Source organism: Dipteris shenzhenensis, chromosome 17 (genome assembly GCF_047967505.1).
Source record: "Dipteris shenzhenensis isolate YYH24624 ecotype China chromosome 17, Dip_SZ_1.0, whole genome shotgun sequence".
NCBI lineage: Eukaryota > Viridiplantae > Streptophyta > Polypodiopsida > Gleicheniales > Dipteridaceae > Dipteris > Dipteris shenzhenensis.
This window is the reverse complement of record NC_141612.1, coordinates 43,961,870-43,980,139: the sequence shown is the minus strand read 5'-3', so window position 1 is coordinate 43,980,139 and position 18,270 is coordinate 43,961,870. Positions and strand designations below refer to the sequence as shown.

At 39.7% G+C, this 18,270-nt stretch overlaps 1 protein-coding gene across 2 annotated transcripts; it reads left to right on the top strand.

Moving 5' to 3' along the window:
- The first annotated feature begins 3,858 nt into the window (after positions 1 to 3,858).
- On the top strand, positions 3,859 to 9,139 carry LOC147892163 (importin subunit beta-1-like). 2 transcript variants are annotated; one of them, XM_087387916.1, is made up of 3 exons: positions 3,859 to 4,505; positions 4,866 to 7,292; positions 8,429 to 9,139. In XM_087387916.1, the coding sequence occupies exons 2-3, from the start codon at positions 4,867 to 4,869 to the stop codon at positions 8,628 to 8,630; spliced, it is 2,628 nt and encodes an 875-aa protein (XP_087244042.1). In that variant the 5' UTR covers positions 3,859 to 4,505; position 4,866; the 3' UTR covers positions 8,631 to 9,139. The 2 variants fall into 2 exon arrangements, with proteins under 2 accessions (XP_087244042.1, XP_087244043.1); XM_087387917.1 differs by lacking the exon at positions 3,859 to 4,505 and adding an exon at positions 4,530 to 4,625.
- Positions 9,140 to 18,270: the final 9,131 nt, after the last annotated feature.

Genomic DNA, 18,270 nt, shown 5'->3' with positions numbered 1-18,270 from the left:
TTGCTCCCCTAAGTGACCTTACTAGTGCTAACCATGGAGCTAATAAGCCGTAATACAAAAGCAATGATTTATTATGTTGCACTCTTACATTACAATGCTCCATGGGCAATGTCCTATTGGCACTTTACACACTATAATTACTTTTGGTTAAACTTACACTAATTTTGTTCAAGTCTAATTCGAAGCATTGTAGTGTCACTAAGTAATGTCACATTTTGTCACTCACATATATTCAATGAAATCAAACCTAGTAAGAAGAAAAGGTTGGGTTCCTTTAAGTGACAAAATAATCTTGATACAATAAGTTGGACCATTAACATGAAATGTTCCTATTAGCATAAACCATTACCCAACCATGCCTATCGAATTCAAAATTGGTGTGAGGGGGGTTTCAATTTTTGTATGTCAATTAGCAAGGTTTTTCCCTCATAGGGGCAAAATCATTACATTTCTTACCAATACTATGGCTTTTTCTCTTAAATATTTTGACAAAGTGCCAGGGATCTATTTTGAGACAGCTCAATAAAATACCCTCTTATTATTATATAGGTTTTAAAAAACAATCTTATTGATTGCACCCTCAACAAAAGATATTCTAATTGTTTTTAGATATGTAAAATCGTACCAAGGTATTTCGATAATGTCGTCAAAGTTTTGAACATGAAAATTTGTATCGAAGTGCATTATAATAATGTTATCAACATTTCGAACACAAAAAACTTTTGCATCATTCAACAATCATGATTTCTCAATAATTTCACTATCTCATGAGTAGTAAAACAAACCCTTGAATTACCTCACGCTTTCTTTGTATATATTCTCTCTATCACTTTTTGTGCAATACAATAAGAGTAATCTATTTCTCGAGCATTCCGATAAATTAATCCCTATCACCACTATTGACTTTAATACAATGCTGATGCATGGCGTTGTGTGCTCGAAAAAAGGTAAGAAATTTATTTGTGATTTTGTTTTTTATCAGAAATGCGTTGGTATGTTAAAACTTTTGAGACTTTTTGCTTGACTAAGTTTTTACATATCAAAGAGCAAGAAGAACAAAAAAAAACAGTAAAAAAAGAAAGAGAAAGTACAAGAATGCTACATATATAAAATGTAAATAAGTTAAGAATTATTCAAAGGAATTCATCTTTTTTTTGAAGCTATTTTGTATTAATTTAGATGTTATTTTATAGAAAGTTTGAAGTCTATGCAATTGGACCTTCCTTTAGAGCTACAAGTTATCCTTGTGAAATCTCTTGATAAAATATTTGATAAGTAATAATATAAAACAATGTGCACATTTTTGAGTTATCTTTGTGAAATCTCTTGTTTTACCTCTTGATGAAATTTCTTGTGAGAGGCATCTTTGTGAGTTACCTATATGGAATTTCTTGTGTTCTCTCTTCATGAAATATTGGATAAGTAATAATATAAAACAATGTGACTAGTTGTGAGAGGCATCTTCTTTAGAGATGGAATGATTGCTTCTAGGAAAGAGGCAAGGAACAACTCTTTTCAAAAGTAATTATGGTCGATGGGTCTTAGTTCACAGTGGGGAGGAAAATCAAATGAACTCATGGCAAAATTAAAATTCATAGTGCACCAGCATCTAAAAGAGATGCTTCAAAAAGCCTATTTGGTAGAGTGAGCATGATGGTAAGCAACATTGAAAGATCCATAACAAGACTAAATGTTACAGCACCAAACTAAAAGGTTAATTTTAAATGTTTAAGAGACCCTCGTGCAATGATTAATGATATTCTTGTGCACTTTTCTTTTTTTGTGATTTTGAAAGCCATAAATGTCAAATGCTTTTCCACCTTAAAAGGGTTCAATGGTCACATGTATGAACAACATTGACCAATATGTTTGCTCCCAATAAGCATGCTCCCATCAACATATCCATGAAACCCTAACACCAACTCCCTTGGAATGAACCTTTGCTTTTACATTGAGAGTGAGAGAATCAACACATGTCATGCCTTGAATTGCACAATTCCAAATACCATATTATTATTTGCTTATGAAAAGCGAAAATTCCTCATGGTCTTAATTATAGCCTCATGGTCATAATTATCATAAAATGGAGCATTAACCACCTTCATGAGGCATAAGGCTGGAAACATATGTGCACTGAAGGTAAAAAAAATGCATACATATAAGTTAAGACATGAAACTAAACTTAGTTTATGGGAAAATCTATAATTTAATGTTTACTTAAGGTACTTGCCTAGATGTTTTCATATAGACACAATTTTATTAGGATAACATGTGTATGGAAAATAGAGAAACACTTGCATAGCTAATATGCAAATTAAGTCGAATAGGGGCATTGGAAAAGCCTAATGAATGCTAGTAACAAGGCAAGCTAGACGTAAACACACTTTGTTTGTTTATTGTTTTCTATGTGGAGTTTGTGGTATCGAGATTACTCTCCCACCTCTGCTGTAATCACCTTTTGGCCGTTTTGAATGGAATATATTACTGTTTTTGAGGTATACACACTTTGCCCTTGTAGTTTGAGGTATGGAGGATGTGTAACCATTGGAATTTTGAATAATGAAGCCAAGATTTGGGAGGGTTCCCACCCTACATAGGCTTTCCCTTGCCTCTGTGATCAACAGTGGGTTGTGAGGAGCTCATAGCATCGAACTAAGCAAGTTTCTTGTATGTTTTAAGGGCTTGAGGGGCCGGGGGGGGGGGGGGGGGGGACGGGGATAAGGAAATATTTTGAAAACAAGGTGGACAAGATTGGCCTCATTGATAGATGTACAAGAATCTAGAGGGATGTATACAGTGACGCCTAAAAACCTTCACCAAGCAAAAGGATATAAAAACCAATTTAAACTAATATGTGATTGTTGTCCTTGATCCACTGAATGTGCTTAGGTAGTTATGCTATTCATAGTGCAAGCAATCAATCCCAAACTATTCATCATTCAAATAAATCAATATAGAGAACACTCACATAGTAATTTTACAATCCCAAACTATTCATAGTTCAAATAAATCAATATAGAGAACACTCACATAGTAAATTTACATAAGAAACATAAGCAAAAAAAAGAGTGGACAATTTACAATAAACCTTGCCACCCTAGGGTATTCGTGGGATGCACTTTGGTTAGGGGGACTCCATGGTGTGAGGAATGGACTCATTGAAGGCCCCTTTTGAAGTAAGGTGGGTAGATAATGTATTAGAGTAAGGTATGGTAGATGGTAGGGGCATTGCCATCGGAACATGAATAGGCTCAAGGATAATGATGTGGTTGTTTCATGAGCATGGGTATGCTACATAACAATACAAGCATATAAGATAGAGGAATGTGGCAACCTTTCAAAATGGGATTTTATTATATATCCGATAAACATGTTGGGGGAGTGTATGTAATAGAGTGCAGAGTTCATACACTAGTACTCTAAGAGGATAACTTGTCTTGGTTTGGTTGCATGCCCCAACTCTTGCTTTGGTGTCCTCTAGTAGGCTTTGAGAAAATAACAAGTTCTTAATTTTCGTTGATTTGGTGGAATCTCCCAACTCCAGCCTCCCACAGTTGGTGGCATGAGAGGATAACTAGTTGGCCTTGCCTTTGAAGGCAAGCCATAGTGTTTGTTGTTCCGTTGCTTAAGCCTCTATAATGAATCTGGAAGTATAGACTTCTAAGAGCAAGTTCTCACACGGCACGTACGATTGGCTAATATGCCATAGCGGTGTAGCCCAGCGTTCATCCCCAAGAAGTGAGATTTGCCAGGCCTAGGTAGGTAATCAAAATCCAAGCACTGCAATGCCTTGTGCTAAGAAAGCTACCTTGGCAATGAACTTAGGAGATTCACCGGTATGTCTTCAAAAGTCCTTTCTCCTCATAACTAGTCAAAATTTTAGTCCGGAATAGAGAGGTGGCACCCTTAGGGCAGCTAGGGCAAAAAGGACAGGGGCGGAAGAGAGAACTAAGTAGTGTGTGCCAAGGGGGGAAGGGGAAGGAAGGGGGGAAGAGAGCGCGAGAGTTTTGGATTTTGGGTGGGTTTTGCGAGAATCGTTTCTATCGCGCCACAGATTTCCAATCCCAGGCCGCCATCGCCCTTTCCTTCTGCTTCATCCCCTCTCTTCCAGCTCACAACAGGGTACTCCTCCCCTGGGCGGAGGAGGAGCAGGAGCGAAGGAGGAGGTGGCGGCGTGCAGGGAGAGGTGTTTTTTGCCTGTGTCTGATTTGGGTTTTGGGTTTGGGGTAATCAGATTGCAAGGCGCTGGCCTTCTTGCTATATCTCGCTTCGAGAAATCAGGCTGAAAGGAATCAACGAGAGAGAGAGAGAGAGAGAGAGAGAGAGAGAGAGAGGAGGAGAGGAGGAGGAGGACTTGGATTTTTGAGGTGAAGTTGGAGTTGGAGGAGGAGGAGGAGGATTGAGGTGAAGGTGGTGGAAGAAGAAGAGAAGCAGCCTCTTGCCCTGTTGCAGCATCAGTCTCACAAACTCATCAAGAGCAAATAGTAAGCTCTGCCAATCATCAGGTACTCCCATCTTTTCTCTGTTTGAAGCTTCGTCTTCTTCTCCTCTCTGTTTTTCCTCCCCACGTAGGGCTTTCTTTTCCCGCCCTTTTTGGGTCGCTCGTCTGTGTTTCTTGTCCCCAGGTATCGCCCAGTTCTCCTTCCATCCGGCTCTATATCGTTGCTATCTTCTGTTGCGCCGACTCGGATTCTCCTATGAGTGTTGCATAAGGTTTTCTCTTCTCGTTTGTAGACTCGATTTCCACCTTTTCCCTTCCTGGTGAAAGACTTAGCTTGCCGATGTAATTTTTCAACTCACACATAGTTTTACTCGGTTTTCACTGACGGTGGTTTCTAATCTAGTGTTTCATTTCCTTTGTTAAGTATGGCGTTGGAGGTCACCCAAATCCTCCTGAACGCCCAGTCAGCAGATGGATCCGTCCGTAAGCTTGCAGAAGATAATCTAAAGCAGTTTCAAGAGCAGAACTTGCCTGCATTTCTTCTATCGTTGGCACATGAGCTTGCGAACAACGACAAACCTCCTGAGAGTCGAAGGCTTGCAGGCCTCATTTTGAAAAATTCCCTTGATGCACGAGAGGCATCGAGGAAAGCAGAGCTGGTTCAAGCATGGATTTCCCTAGATTCTGCTCTGAAGGCTCAGATCAAAGGGGCGCTCTTGCTGACACTATCATCAGCTGTGCCTGATGCAAGGCATACATCTGCCCAAGTCATTGCTAAGGTTGCAGCGATAGAGCTTCCTCAAGCGCAATGGCCTGAGTTGGTAGGAACTTTATTGGCAAACATGGGAGGACCGCAAGCAGAACAACCTTCCCACTTAAAGCAGGCCACACTAGAGACATTGGGTTATGTTTGCGAGGAGGTATCAGCAGACGTTCTTGCACAGGAACAAGTAAATTCCATTCTCACTGCAGTGGTCCAAGGCATGAATACAAGCGAGAGCAGCAATGATGTCAGGTTAGCTGCAACTCGTGCACTTTATAATGCCCTTGATTTTGCTCAAAGCAACTTTGAAAATGATATGGAGAGGGATTACATTATGAGAGTCATATGTGAAGCTACGCTTTCCCCAGACGTCAGGGTTAGGCAGGCAGCTTTTGAATGTCTTGTTTCAATCTCGTCAACATATTATGAGAAGCTGGCCCCTTACATGCAAGATGTGTTTTCAATCACATCCAAAGCAGTGCGTGAAGATGAGGAGCCAGTTGCTCTCCAAGCTGTAGAGTTTTGGAGCTCTATCTGTGATGAGGAGATCGAGATACAGGAAGAATATGGAGCTGACTGCTCTGGGGATTCTGAGGTGCCTTATTTCAAGTTCATCAAGCAAGCTCTCCCTGCACTTGTGCCATTGCTGCTGGAGACACTTACAAAGCAAGATGAAGATCAGGATCAGGAAGAGGGAGCTTGGAACTTGGCCATGGCAGGCGGCACGTGCCTGGGTCTTGTTGCAAGGACCGTGGGAGATGATGTTGTACCTCTTGTCATGCCTTATGTGCAGGAGAACATTAGTAAGCCTGACTGGAGATGCCGAGAGGCTGCAACCTATGCCTTCGGATCCATTTTGGAGGGTCCGTCGCTTGAGCAGCTAACTCCTTTGGTCAACGTAGCTCTTAATTTTATGCTCAATGCCATGAAGGACCAGAACAACCAAGTTAAGGATACTACAGCCTGGACCTTAGGTAGAATATTTGAATTTCTACACGGCCCTAACATTGATGCCCCCATCATAACTCAGGCCAATTTGCCCCTCATTCTTCAAGTCTTGTTGGAGAGTATCAAAGATGTACCAAATGTTGCTGAGAAGGTTTGTGGAGCTATCTACTTCCTTGCTCAGGGTTATGAGGAATCCAGTGGTGCAACTTCTCCTTTATCTCCATTTTTCCAGGGAATTGTACATGTACTCCTTGCAACGGCAGATAGGGAGGATGCGAGCGATTCTCGATTGAGAGCATCAGCGTATGAAACTTTGAATGAGATTGTAAGGTGCTCCACAGAAGACACTGCTCCAGTGGTGATGCAGCTGGTTCCAGTTATTATGCAAAAGCTCAGTCTTACTCTAGAGATGCAAATACTGTCATCAGATGACAGAGAGAAGCAGAGCGAGCTTCAGGCCCTACTTTGTGGTGTGTTGCAGGTCATTATACAAAAGCTGGGGGCATCTGACTCGACCAAATTTGGAATTCTTCAGTATGCTGATCAGATGATGGGGCTTTTCCTTCGAGTTTTTGCCTGTAGGAGTGCCACAGTCCACGAAGAAGCAATGTTGGCTATTGGTGCTCTTGCCTATGCTACTGGTGTTGAGTTTGGGAAATATATGCAAGAGTTCTATAAGTATTTGGAAATGGGTCTTCAAAACTTTGAGGAATATCAAGTGTGTGCTGTCACAGTTGGGGTTGTGGGGGACATTTGTCGAGCATTAGATGACAAAGTTTTACCTTTCTGTGATGGTATCATGACTCAGCTGCTCAAGGATCTCTCAAGCAGTCAATTGCATCGCTCTGTAAAACCACCAATATTCTCTTGTTTTGGAGACATTGCTCTTGCTATTGGTGAGGACTTTGAGAAGTACTTAATTTATGCCATGCCAATGTTACAAGGGGCAGCTGAACTCACTGCGCAAGCTGCAAACCAGGATGATGAAATGATTGAGTACTATAACCAGTTGCGAAATGGGATATTGGAAGCATATTCAGGCATTTTTCAAGGTTTCAAAAATACAAAGTCAGAGTTGATGGCCCCTTATGCTGGTCATATCTTACAGTTTCTTGAAAGTGTCTATGCAGACGTGCACAGGTACACATTCCTACCTCGAACTAATTTCTTTGGCTTTCAAATGGTTTGTCTTTGAATTTACGTTGATGCTAGTGATTAGTCATTTTGTTTCAGCTAGCACTGCTCTATATGGGAGAACTGTTGGAAATGTTTTGCTTACCTTAAGGTCATCATTAAGGACCAGAGAGTTGAGACATGGCAATGGGTGGCTTACTGATACTTAACTAAATGGAAAACAAGTTGCTCATTTTTTGTTGTTACAAGTTGGGTACTTGAGTTCTACTTCTGTAAAGAGCCAGTCTACAAACTTATTTTGCAACCTTTCCTTTTTGCATGTCCTTGTGTCCAGCTTTTTCACCCCTTTGTACTTTGGGTTATCACCTTCCTTGTGGAGGAAAGGGGCAGTGGTCCCTAGTACCTCATGCCCTTTTGTTCATCTTTGACAGATATTTGTTGGTGAGGACTTAGGTGGCCCTGTCATACCACGTTCATCATGCTATGCATGACAGTACTTATAGTTTGTAGCTTGAAAATTCTAGTGAAGATGACATCCTTTTTAAAGCTTTTGAGTCCATAAAAGTAGCCACTAGTGAATGAATTCTTGGAAGATGTTCTTATTGTAAAAATTAATGTGTAGTACGTCGTTCATGTTGATTTGAGTTTGTTTCATACGCAGCATGTTATTCAGGTCTATGTTATGTAACATGCTGGCTCGCTAGCTTCTATATTCTTATATCCTCTGTGTTTCTCCTGAATATACAAGCATCAGAGTGCAGGCTAAAAAACCATGCACATTTGCAGCCAAATAGTTTGTGCAACTTAAAGAGAAGCCTGGCTTGTCACTAGATCCTTGGGGTGTTTTGATGAGGTGACAGGATAGTCTAGCTTGTAGTCCTTGAAATTGGCTATTGCAGCTTTGGAAGTGGATGCTTTGTGAGAGATCTGTTGTTTACTTGGGGATACTCTTGGATTTTAGCTTGTATTGGTGGAGAAGCTCCTAATGACAGATACATGATCCGACTCCGATTCAAACTTCAATTCTTCTGCTATTTTTGTGACGCTATCTCATGATGCATGCTGCTTTGTGGGTTGCTTTTTCTGGAATTATGTGCCCTCACAAGTTTTAACTTTGTGACATTCATTTGGAATCTGTACAGGGATGATGCAGTGACCAAGGCTGCTGTAGGTGTTTTGGGTGACTTAGCTGATACATTGGGCTCCAATGCTGCGGGCTTGTTCCGAAATTCAGCATTTTACAGGAATTTATTGGAGGAATGCCAGACATCTGATGATCAGCAGCTGAAAGAGACAGCGGATTGGGCTTTGACGAGCATCAACAACTGCATTCATTCTGGATGATTTTGTTTGGCGGCTCTTGCATGCAAAAGCTATCTGTCCAATTTTTCTCTGTAAGATTGCTTCAATTCGTTTTACACAATAGGTAAGTGTCCATTTTATGTCTTAAGCTAAATAACAGTCAGTTAGTCTGGTCTGCTTGTAGAGCTGTGTCCATTTATATGGACTTAGCCATGTCAACACTATTGTTAATACAGTAGTGGCGGGAATTAGTAGGGTATACTCTTGCAACTGTTGGCTTTTTGGGCAGCCACTAAAGGTTGTGGCATCCCCATTGAAGGTCCAGAGTCTAGGTCCGAGCACAGCACTATTTTTTGGGTCATGTTGTAGCTCATTCACGAATTCTGCTTTGCGCAGATTGAAGGGTTCTATGGTATGAGCCCCGGTATTGGTCGGCAATCTTTGAATTGTCCAAATCTGGTGTCCTCATTTTGGTTCCTCTGTAACATATCCAAGACGCGGACTTGTTTCCAGTTATATTGATGGATGATTCAGCTGAATTGGTTTCATTTGATGTTATTTTGAGCAAATGTTGAGTTATGTGGGCTTTCAAGACTGTAGTAGTAATGATATTACATCTGGATAATATGTCAAATTGTACGCTTGATAATATCCTATTGATCAGCGCATTACTCGCATTCAGGCTAGATATGTCAGGAGCAAGGGTAGGATTTGAACTTAAATGCGCGTTTCAATTATTAGACTAAACAGGTCTTGATATTGTCAGAGGGCAGGACCTCCTCGAATGGTGCTACAGCACAGACTCTAGGCATTATTGGAGGGGAGTCCCCCTTTTCCTCTTTTATCCTTTGATGTAATGTTGATTGGTAATTATGTTTTTCAGGCTTGCAGTATAACATTTTTAAATGATGGCATGAATACTGTGTTCTGTGGTTTATCCCCAATGAGTTGTCTTCTTCAATTTACCCTTGTCAATGCAGGAAAACAGCCTTATGTCATCAGCTGCAGTGTAAAAAGAACCTTAAAATGGTGCCTAGAGAGATAGTCCATGCACAATGCTCTCTCTCTCTCTCTCTCTCTCCCTTACCCCCTCCCCCCCCCCCCCCCCCCCCCCCAAGACCCAAAAAAAAAACCCCTCTTTTGCCTATTCTTCTCAGACTCGTACTTTTGTGCAAGTGTGATTTGTTGTGATCTGATCTTTTAGTTTAATTTAAATAGGTACTCAGCAACTTTCTATCAGGTTCAAAGAAAAATCCCTCCAGATATTGATCACATGCTAAAGCTAAGATCAATTACAAGTGTCTGCGTAACAGGCAACGATTTTTAGAAATGGTTGGTTTTAGTTCTCGTTTTATTGCAGCTCCTTTAAGAAGATTGTCTAAAGTAACGGATTCTTGTGGACATTTGAGTGTCCAATTTGCATTTGATAGGATCCGAATCATTCTCAAGGAACATGCATTTAACATCCAAATCATTCACTTTAGAAATTTTTATTAGTAAGGACAAATGCCTCTGATTGGGGTTTATCGAGGTTTAGGAGTTGAGTTGCTATAGAAAGACAAAGGGTTATTGGTGCTATAGAAAAGACAAAGGGTCGTTGGTGCTATAGAAAGACAAAAGGGTCATTGGTGTCCAAATGTTTCTCTTAGCAGATCACTATCACAAAGAGGCAAGGCATGCTGCTACAAAATTGGACAGTCTAATTGTATGTGCCATTTCTGAATTACACATATGTACATGGAGTAGAGTTTGAAGTCCAAGCAAGTCACAACTTGTATAGGTTGATGTGGTTAGGTGGGTTTTATTTCTCTAGGATTATAGTTTTACATTTTTCTATCATGGTGGTGGGGAATACAATTAGTTGGCTGATACCTTTTCTCATGCCAATACAACCTCTATTGAGGTACATTACCTTGTGCTTCTCATGGTCCCTTGTTGATTTTGAGCAATTGCCAATTAAAATTTCTTAAAGTTTGAGAATTAAAATGTCTTAAATTTTAAGCTTATCATATTAGTCATATTATTGAATAGCTCCAAATCATTGATGGCTTGTTGTATGATCATATACTTGCCTTTTAGTGCACGTGATTGGCTGAAAAAGCATCACACTCTTCGTCCCTACTTCCAATCAAGCCGGAACATACCTAGAATGGATGAAGAAAGATCTCTTGGTTCAAAGTCAAATGAAGTCCATCTAGAAAGAGGAAGAAGTGAATAGTTATGAGCACTATATTGATGCCCATGAAGCAATACTATCAGTGATGATGGCAAAGCTAGTCATCATGAAGTTGACTTGCTCTACAACTTGGGAGGATCAAGCAAGGTAGAAAGAAGAAAGTGAGAACATACTTGCAAAAGATGAAGCAACGCATGTGGAAAGAGATGAATGTCAAAAGGTACGAGCACTATTGTGATGCCATGAAGCAATGAAGATGGGCATGCTTGCATGGAGTGTCCATTAAGAGCCAAACCTTATAATTCCAATGAAACAAAGCAAGATGTATGACTTACCAAGAAAAGACTACGCATTATCCATTTCCCAATTTATGTGAAGAAAGGAAAAGCGCATCAATAGCACAACCAACCACCACCAACGCGGATCAAAAGGTTGAAGGTGAAACATATCCAAAATTCTAAAATAGAGAAAGACAGATACCAAGTACTATGGCAATGGGTTGAAAGGGAACATGCACAATTTAAGGAGACACTAAAGCAAGATTTGATACAGCCAAGAATTGACATAGTGATTGAACAACCACTACACATCATTATTGAGGGAAGGAGTAGCACTGGCTAGTTTGATTGGCTATCAAGTAATAGTTTCTATTGGAATCCTACTAAGAAACTCCTTGACATTGTGGAAAAATTGCACAAAAGCATTCACTCAATGAGAGGAAATAACTAAAAAACATATTTATGAATTTGGTGACAAGGATGACATCCAAAATGTGAATGTGCCCCTTGATCACAAATGTGAATGGGTCAACATCTTGTCAAAAGAACTCTATGATGGATGGGGGATTATTACATAATTGAGCATGACACTCACATAAGAATGGAAATTTTTACTGTGTGACAAATCAGCATTATCAAAGTCAAATTTATCTTATAATTCGCCATACTAGACCTTTCCAAGGAATCAAAGGCATACATAATATTGTTTGGAAGACCATGGTTGAGAGAAACATCAATACGTCATGATTGGGAAATTAATAGGCTCACCACTTAAAATAGAGACAAGGTAAACCTAGAAATAAGAGTAATTAAAACCACTATACATAGAAATATTGACAATAACGTCATCTACCATAGCTACTAGACAAAAACCCTTCAAAAAATGAAGCGACTAAGGCTAATAAAATCTAGGAATAATTAAAACCACTATACCTAGAAATATTGATGACACATCATCTCTACCACATTTATTAGGCAAACAGTGCTTCTAAAAATGAAATAACTAAAGACAACAAAGGGCGACACCCACAGTCACATCAATAATTGGCTCTAGGAATTAGCCAAATTAGATAATTGCAAGATTCTCCATCGAATGTTGACAGAGAAGGATGCAAAAATGGTCTAGCTGAAACTACCAATGTGGGATGTAGATCTAAAAGAGCTACATCCAAAGAAGGCTATAATTGATAGATATAGTTGATTGGGACTCGGCAATAAAAGCTAATAATGCCACATTAGAAGGTCAAGTCTATGAGAATGATTTAACAACTCTTCGAGGCATAATGGTAGAAAATATGGTGGGTGCAACTAATAGAAGGGAGTAAAGAAAAAGGAAAGAAGGTAGGTAATTCCAAAAGTCAAAGATCAAACACTTTAATGAGCTCAAAATGGTGCAAAAAGGGATGATGTAACTATACCCAAACCATCAGATAGGCCAAAAATATAGAATGGGATGCAAAAGGGTTTGAAGGAGTTTGCAATGTAGAAGAACTATTGCTTGGGAATTTGACATCTGGCTCCACGTGATGAGCCTTGAGAGGAAGAGGGAGATGACATGGATTTGGAGAATACAACCTTGTCACCAAAGAAAAACATGCTTATTTGAAGAAATGCAGCTAAAGAAATTAAAGGACATGTTCACAACGCAGAAGCATGCCTCGACACAAACCTTAATCATTGCGATGTTGCAAGCCATAGTTACAAGCTTGGCAACGAAAGCTAAAGGGAGTGTACCCAAAGGGAGCATATCCTTGCGTGCATGGATACATGGTTGAACTGCATGAAGATACACTTCTCATTCCATCCCTTATCTTATGCGCTCAATATTCAAATGGCTCAAGGGATGTAAAGGGGAAATCAACATGAGGAAGAGTTTGATTTGATATCTAAGGTCACCACACTAAGCATGGCAAACTTGTCATTGATTTCTACCTACAACGGTTTAAAGGATTGCAATTAAAGACTCTCAAGCTTTAGGTGAAAGAATAATCTATATTGGATTTATAGGATCCTAGCCAACCATTCATGGTCTAACACATGTGAGTGATTTCGTAGCAGGCACAACGTTATTCTAGGACCACCGACTTGTATATTTTGAGAGTAAAAGGTAGATGATACTCAAGTTTGGTGGCATACTCAAGAAAAAGAATTATTTGCGGAATTCAGGCATCGAAAACTTGGAGATATTATCTTTATGGATCCAAGTTTGTTGTATTGATAGACCATGAGTCTATAAAATACATTTGTGATAGGCTTGAGTTGAGGGGAAGGTAGTGTGGGTTGACCTGATGCAAGATTTTGACATGGAAATAAGATATCAGAAGGGAAGATTGTTGAGGCTTTGAGTTGCATTGATGAGGAAAACTCTTTTATAGAGATTGGAGGTGCCCTTTATGATTTCCTAAGAGGGATACGTAGGACTGATAGTCATACTTGTAAAGTACTTGGCTCCTCTCAGTTCATGCAGTAAATAATCAATTCTAGGGATAGGAAGTCTATTCTTCACAGTCATTTTATTCAAGTCCTTGTAATAAATGCACATCTTATATGAGGCATCCTTCTTCTTAACGAAGAGAATAGGGGAAGTAAAAGGAATGTGTGTTGTAATCTTTGTTCAAAGGCTCTCTCACCTATCTTGCCACCTCTTTCCTTGCAGGTCACAGTCACTACCCCCCCTTGTAGTGTTGCTCTCCATGTCCACCAACCATTTTTTTCATATGTAAAGGTTAGCCTCTGTTGTGTGTACATCGAAGACATAAAAGGTACATATTTAGAAGCTCTCCTATAACGTGCAAGGATGAAATTAAAGTTCAAGGTTAAAAGGTTGTTATGTCAAAGAAGATATTGGTGAAATTTTCACCTCTCTCCTCCAACCTTTGGAGGAGAGTAGTGGTACCAAACATGTGGAAGGCAAATTGAGGGCCGTAAGGAAAGTACAACCAAGATCAAAAGAAACACATGAAGCTTTAGATGGTAAGACACACAAGACAGATAGGTGGATGGTTAGTTTTACATCCGGAATGGTTTGTTGTTCTAAAATGGAAATGTTTGCATTCCAAACAATGCCGAGGTTAGGACATATCTTATATGAATGTCATGACATTCAACAAGCCTATGACTTAGTATAATAGATGTTTTACTAGCCTAAGATGAAGGTCGAGATTACTGACTATGTCGTAAAATGCAAGCAATGTTAGGTGAATAAGGTAGAATGCCTAAGTCTAAGGGTTTTTACATCCTCTACATATCCCAGAAGTAACTATTTCCATGGAATGCCTTATGGAATTACCACGAACTCATTGAGGGCATGATGCTATCTACGTATTGGTCAATAGGTTGACAAAGATGGCAAGATTTCTACCTACAAAGACAGCTGTGAAGGCTACTGAGCTGGCTCACTTTTTGGTCAAGAAATTGTCTAGATTATATGGGTTGCCATGTGACATAGTCAATGATAGAGATCAGGAGTTAGACTATGGGAACTTCTAGTTTGTCCTAAATCTGAGAGTTCCACTGATTGTCCTAAATCTAAGAGAGGGTGAATTAGCTCTTGGAAGGTATGCATCTAGCATGTCTCCAAGAGGCCATTTAATTAGGAAAGGTATATCCCATAGGTGGAATTTGCCTCTATTGATTTCAGTCCATTTATGCTCATCTATGGACAGCAACCCAAGTCTCTTGTAATAATAGTTGGATTGAAGGGTATTCAGCTAGATGCATCTAAGGATTTACTACTGGATATGTAAGAGATGTTAGTGACTCCACGAGAATCTATCAAGAGTGCTCAAGATTTTAGGTTGATAGACGATGCTCACCCAAAGTGTTTTTCGAGGGTTGGTTGTACCTTTGCAAAATGTGGAAGGATTCAAAGAAGTTACAGAAGGGGTTGGTATAAAAGTTAACCCATGGTACTACGGCTCCTTCCAAATATTGAAAAAGATTAGTGAGGTTGCATATAAGCTAGAATTTCCTCCATATGTAAAAGTTCACTTGATCTTTCATGTAGTAGATAGAAAGAGATGTGGAGGGTTGGAGTTCATCCCAAAAGCTTGTTAAGTTAAGGATTTGACCTATATTCCACATGAGCATCAGAGAGAGCTCAATTTCAAGGAAAGGAAACTTAGGAATGAGTTAATTCCAAAGTTCAAAGTTATGTGGAAGGATATGGTTTGAGGAAGTGCCAATTGCTACTTTCCCAGTTAATTTAAGAGTAAACGTTGGAAGAGGGGAAGAATGTTATGTACCTAGATGCTAATGTTTGGATTAGTGGATTTAATCTAGTAGGGTTAGATGGCTCTAGAATTAAGGGAAGCAAGCTAACGTGGGTCTAGAGGACTTGGGCGCACTAGTAAAGGGCCAATTGGCTATTTTTAGCCAAGGACGTTTACTCATCTATATAAAAGTGGCCAAGGTTATCATGGGTTCATTTTTAGTGTGTACACACCATTGGATGGTCTTGTATGGATTGGCCATACTATAGGCATGGACTTGTGGCATACTGATCTTTGGCCCACATGCTCGAGGGTGGCTGGGGAGGTGAGTCACATCTTGATTATCTTATTATTTTGCTAATTGGAACTATGTTTAGGGTTAGATCCTAAATGGAACTTTAGAGAGATCTCTAGATCCAATATTGTATGGCAATGACTTGCTCTGACAAAGATCCACCATGAATACAAAGATGCCTGAGAGCAAAAGTGACACTGTGGAGGTTGTCCACACCCATAGGTGGATGCACTCTTGAAGCACCCATAACTCTCTTAGCTCTGACGCCACATTAATGCAGATATAGGCTGAGAGTTTAGGCTCTTATCGTGAGGGTCTTATAGCTCCAAGATGCTTGTGCCATAAAAGTGTGCCGGGATTGGATAGCCACATGCATCTAATCCAATTGATACCTTTCCCTAGTAGCATTTTGAGATGCATCTGTGATAACTGACAGGAATATCTAGTAGGTAATGCAATTAGGAAGATAGTCTTTCTCACTGTCCCAATAGGTCTCTCCAAAGGGATTTTGCAAAGATGAAAAGAAAAAGTCTCATGGTTGATGCACACCTTCTGTCCAACAGCCTTGATAGTAACAAATAACAATTGCTCAAATTCCATGTTACAGAAAGTTTCAAAACAATTCTTATGTTTGAAGTGAACTATATGTTCTCTTCTATAATTTATGTTTTCATCGACGCTTAGTTGTGGAAGAATTTTGAGGCCAAAACATCCAAAAGAATGACAATGCTAATTTTTCTTTGTTGTGAGATGCAATCACATACCTGGTTGCTTGTTCTTGCTTTCCATGTGAAATTTCAGTCCTACTCCAAAGTAAGGCAGTTGCAAATTGACACAAATATGAACCTTGCAGGTCACATTAAGTAAAAGAAGCAGAGGGCTCAATCAATTCATATACAAGGATACAAGCCATAAAATTCATGGTGTCAATACACAACCTCCAGATGACATTCCCAATGACTTCAATAGCACCCAACAATGGATGCACATTGTGTCATAGATGCAGACGAGCATAGATTTATGAGTGTAATAGTCGGGAATTCTAGGTTTAGCAGTTAGCTAGTTAAATGGGCCAAGTTAGCCTAAAATCTCATTCGTTGTAAACATATTAGTACTCTCTCTTATTTTTGATTGTGGGCTTGCCACATGGCAACCCTATTGTATAATCCCATAAGCAATGGTGTGCTGGTCTGCTTTTCTAAAACTATATAAGGACTTCAGCTGTACTTTCAGCATACATTTTACACTAATGCAAGTACATTCTATTCTATCATTGTTGGCACTTCCTAAGCATTAGCCTACATGCTGCACATGCCAAGGACATCATCAAGATGTCATCTTGCCAGCCACATGAGAGTAGTTGAATCTCATGCCCTCTCTAGGTAGGAGAGACCTGAACCTATCTCTCTATTACCTTTTTTGCTATTACTCTGCTAAACTGTCTCTAAGTGCCCCTAAAATATAGCCACTATTAGCACTTCTAGTAGAAGCTATGTTTTAGTATCCCCTCCTACTTAAGAAATTTTGTCCTCAAAATGAATACAAATGATAAAACAGACTAAAAAGAAAAATGCACTAGTACTCTGGCTTGTCAAGAGTAAGAAAGTCTTGAGCTCAGCTTAGTAGGTCTAGGTAATCCTGCACTCAGACTCCCATGTAGAGTACTCCTCCGATAACCTTTCCACTTAATGTAGTACTCCACCAAGACCTTGTTTTTGAGGATTTTGTCTCTATAGTCCAATATCCTTTCTGGTATGTATTCTATTTGCCCAGATTCAACCATATGAGGCAACTATGTTGCAACAACTGGAACCTCTTAATTAAGGATACATGGAATACATCATCATCTTGGTGGTAGGGGGCAGTTCCAACTTGGTGGTAGAGGGAAGCACCATGGAATACACCACGAATCATAAATAAGGACACATGGAATACATCACGAATCATAAAGTGGTAGGGGGCAGTTCCAAATTATAAGCTGGGGCCATAAAATCTATGGGTCAGCTTGGTGTTGGTTTTCCCCTTCAGTGTGACGAAACATATGTGTGGTGCTGTCTGAGATATACCAACTCCCCCTCCTTAAATTCAACATGCCTCCTTTTCAGATCGGCATCTTCCTTGATTCTAGATTGTGCCTTGAGAAAATTATTTTTGGCTAGCTGTAGAATGGCCTGTATTCTATCCACTCATCCTATGCAAGTTGATTAAGAAGGGTTTGGTCTCTAATTATTGTAGGGAATTGGACTTGGCATCCATATAGTGCCTCGAGTAGAGACATGCCAATAGAGGTGTGCTTGTAGAAATGTAACAAAATTCTGCCAGGCACAACCATCTATCCCAACCATCTGCTAGGCACAAATATAATTTTTGAGATTCAATTCTAGATAAGCAAACTTCCTTGCCCATGTCTAGGAAAGTCATTGTCATGTCCTATAAATTCTTACCCTAGAGTCTTGAGTCAATCATAGCCAAGTATAATATCAATAGGTCCAAGTCTCAAGATTCAAAGCAAATAGATCAGTAGTACATGAATACTCTTGAGGAAAGATTAATTGCAACATCAGTACAGATTCTCTGGCTGGTGGTAAAAGTACCATTACCCACTTCAACTCTTAGGAGGTGAGGTAGATCATCCATTGGTAGCTTCAATGAATGGAGAGAATTACAGTTTATAAAGCTATGAGTGCTCCGACTATCCACTAGAACATAGGATCTCTGCCCC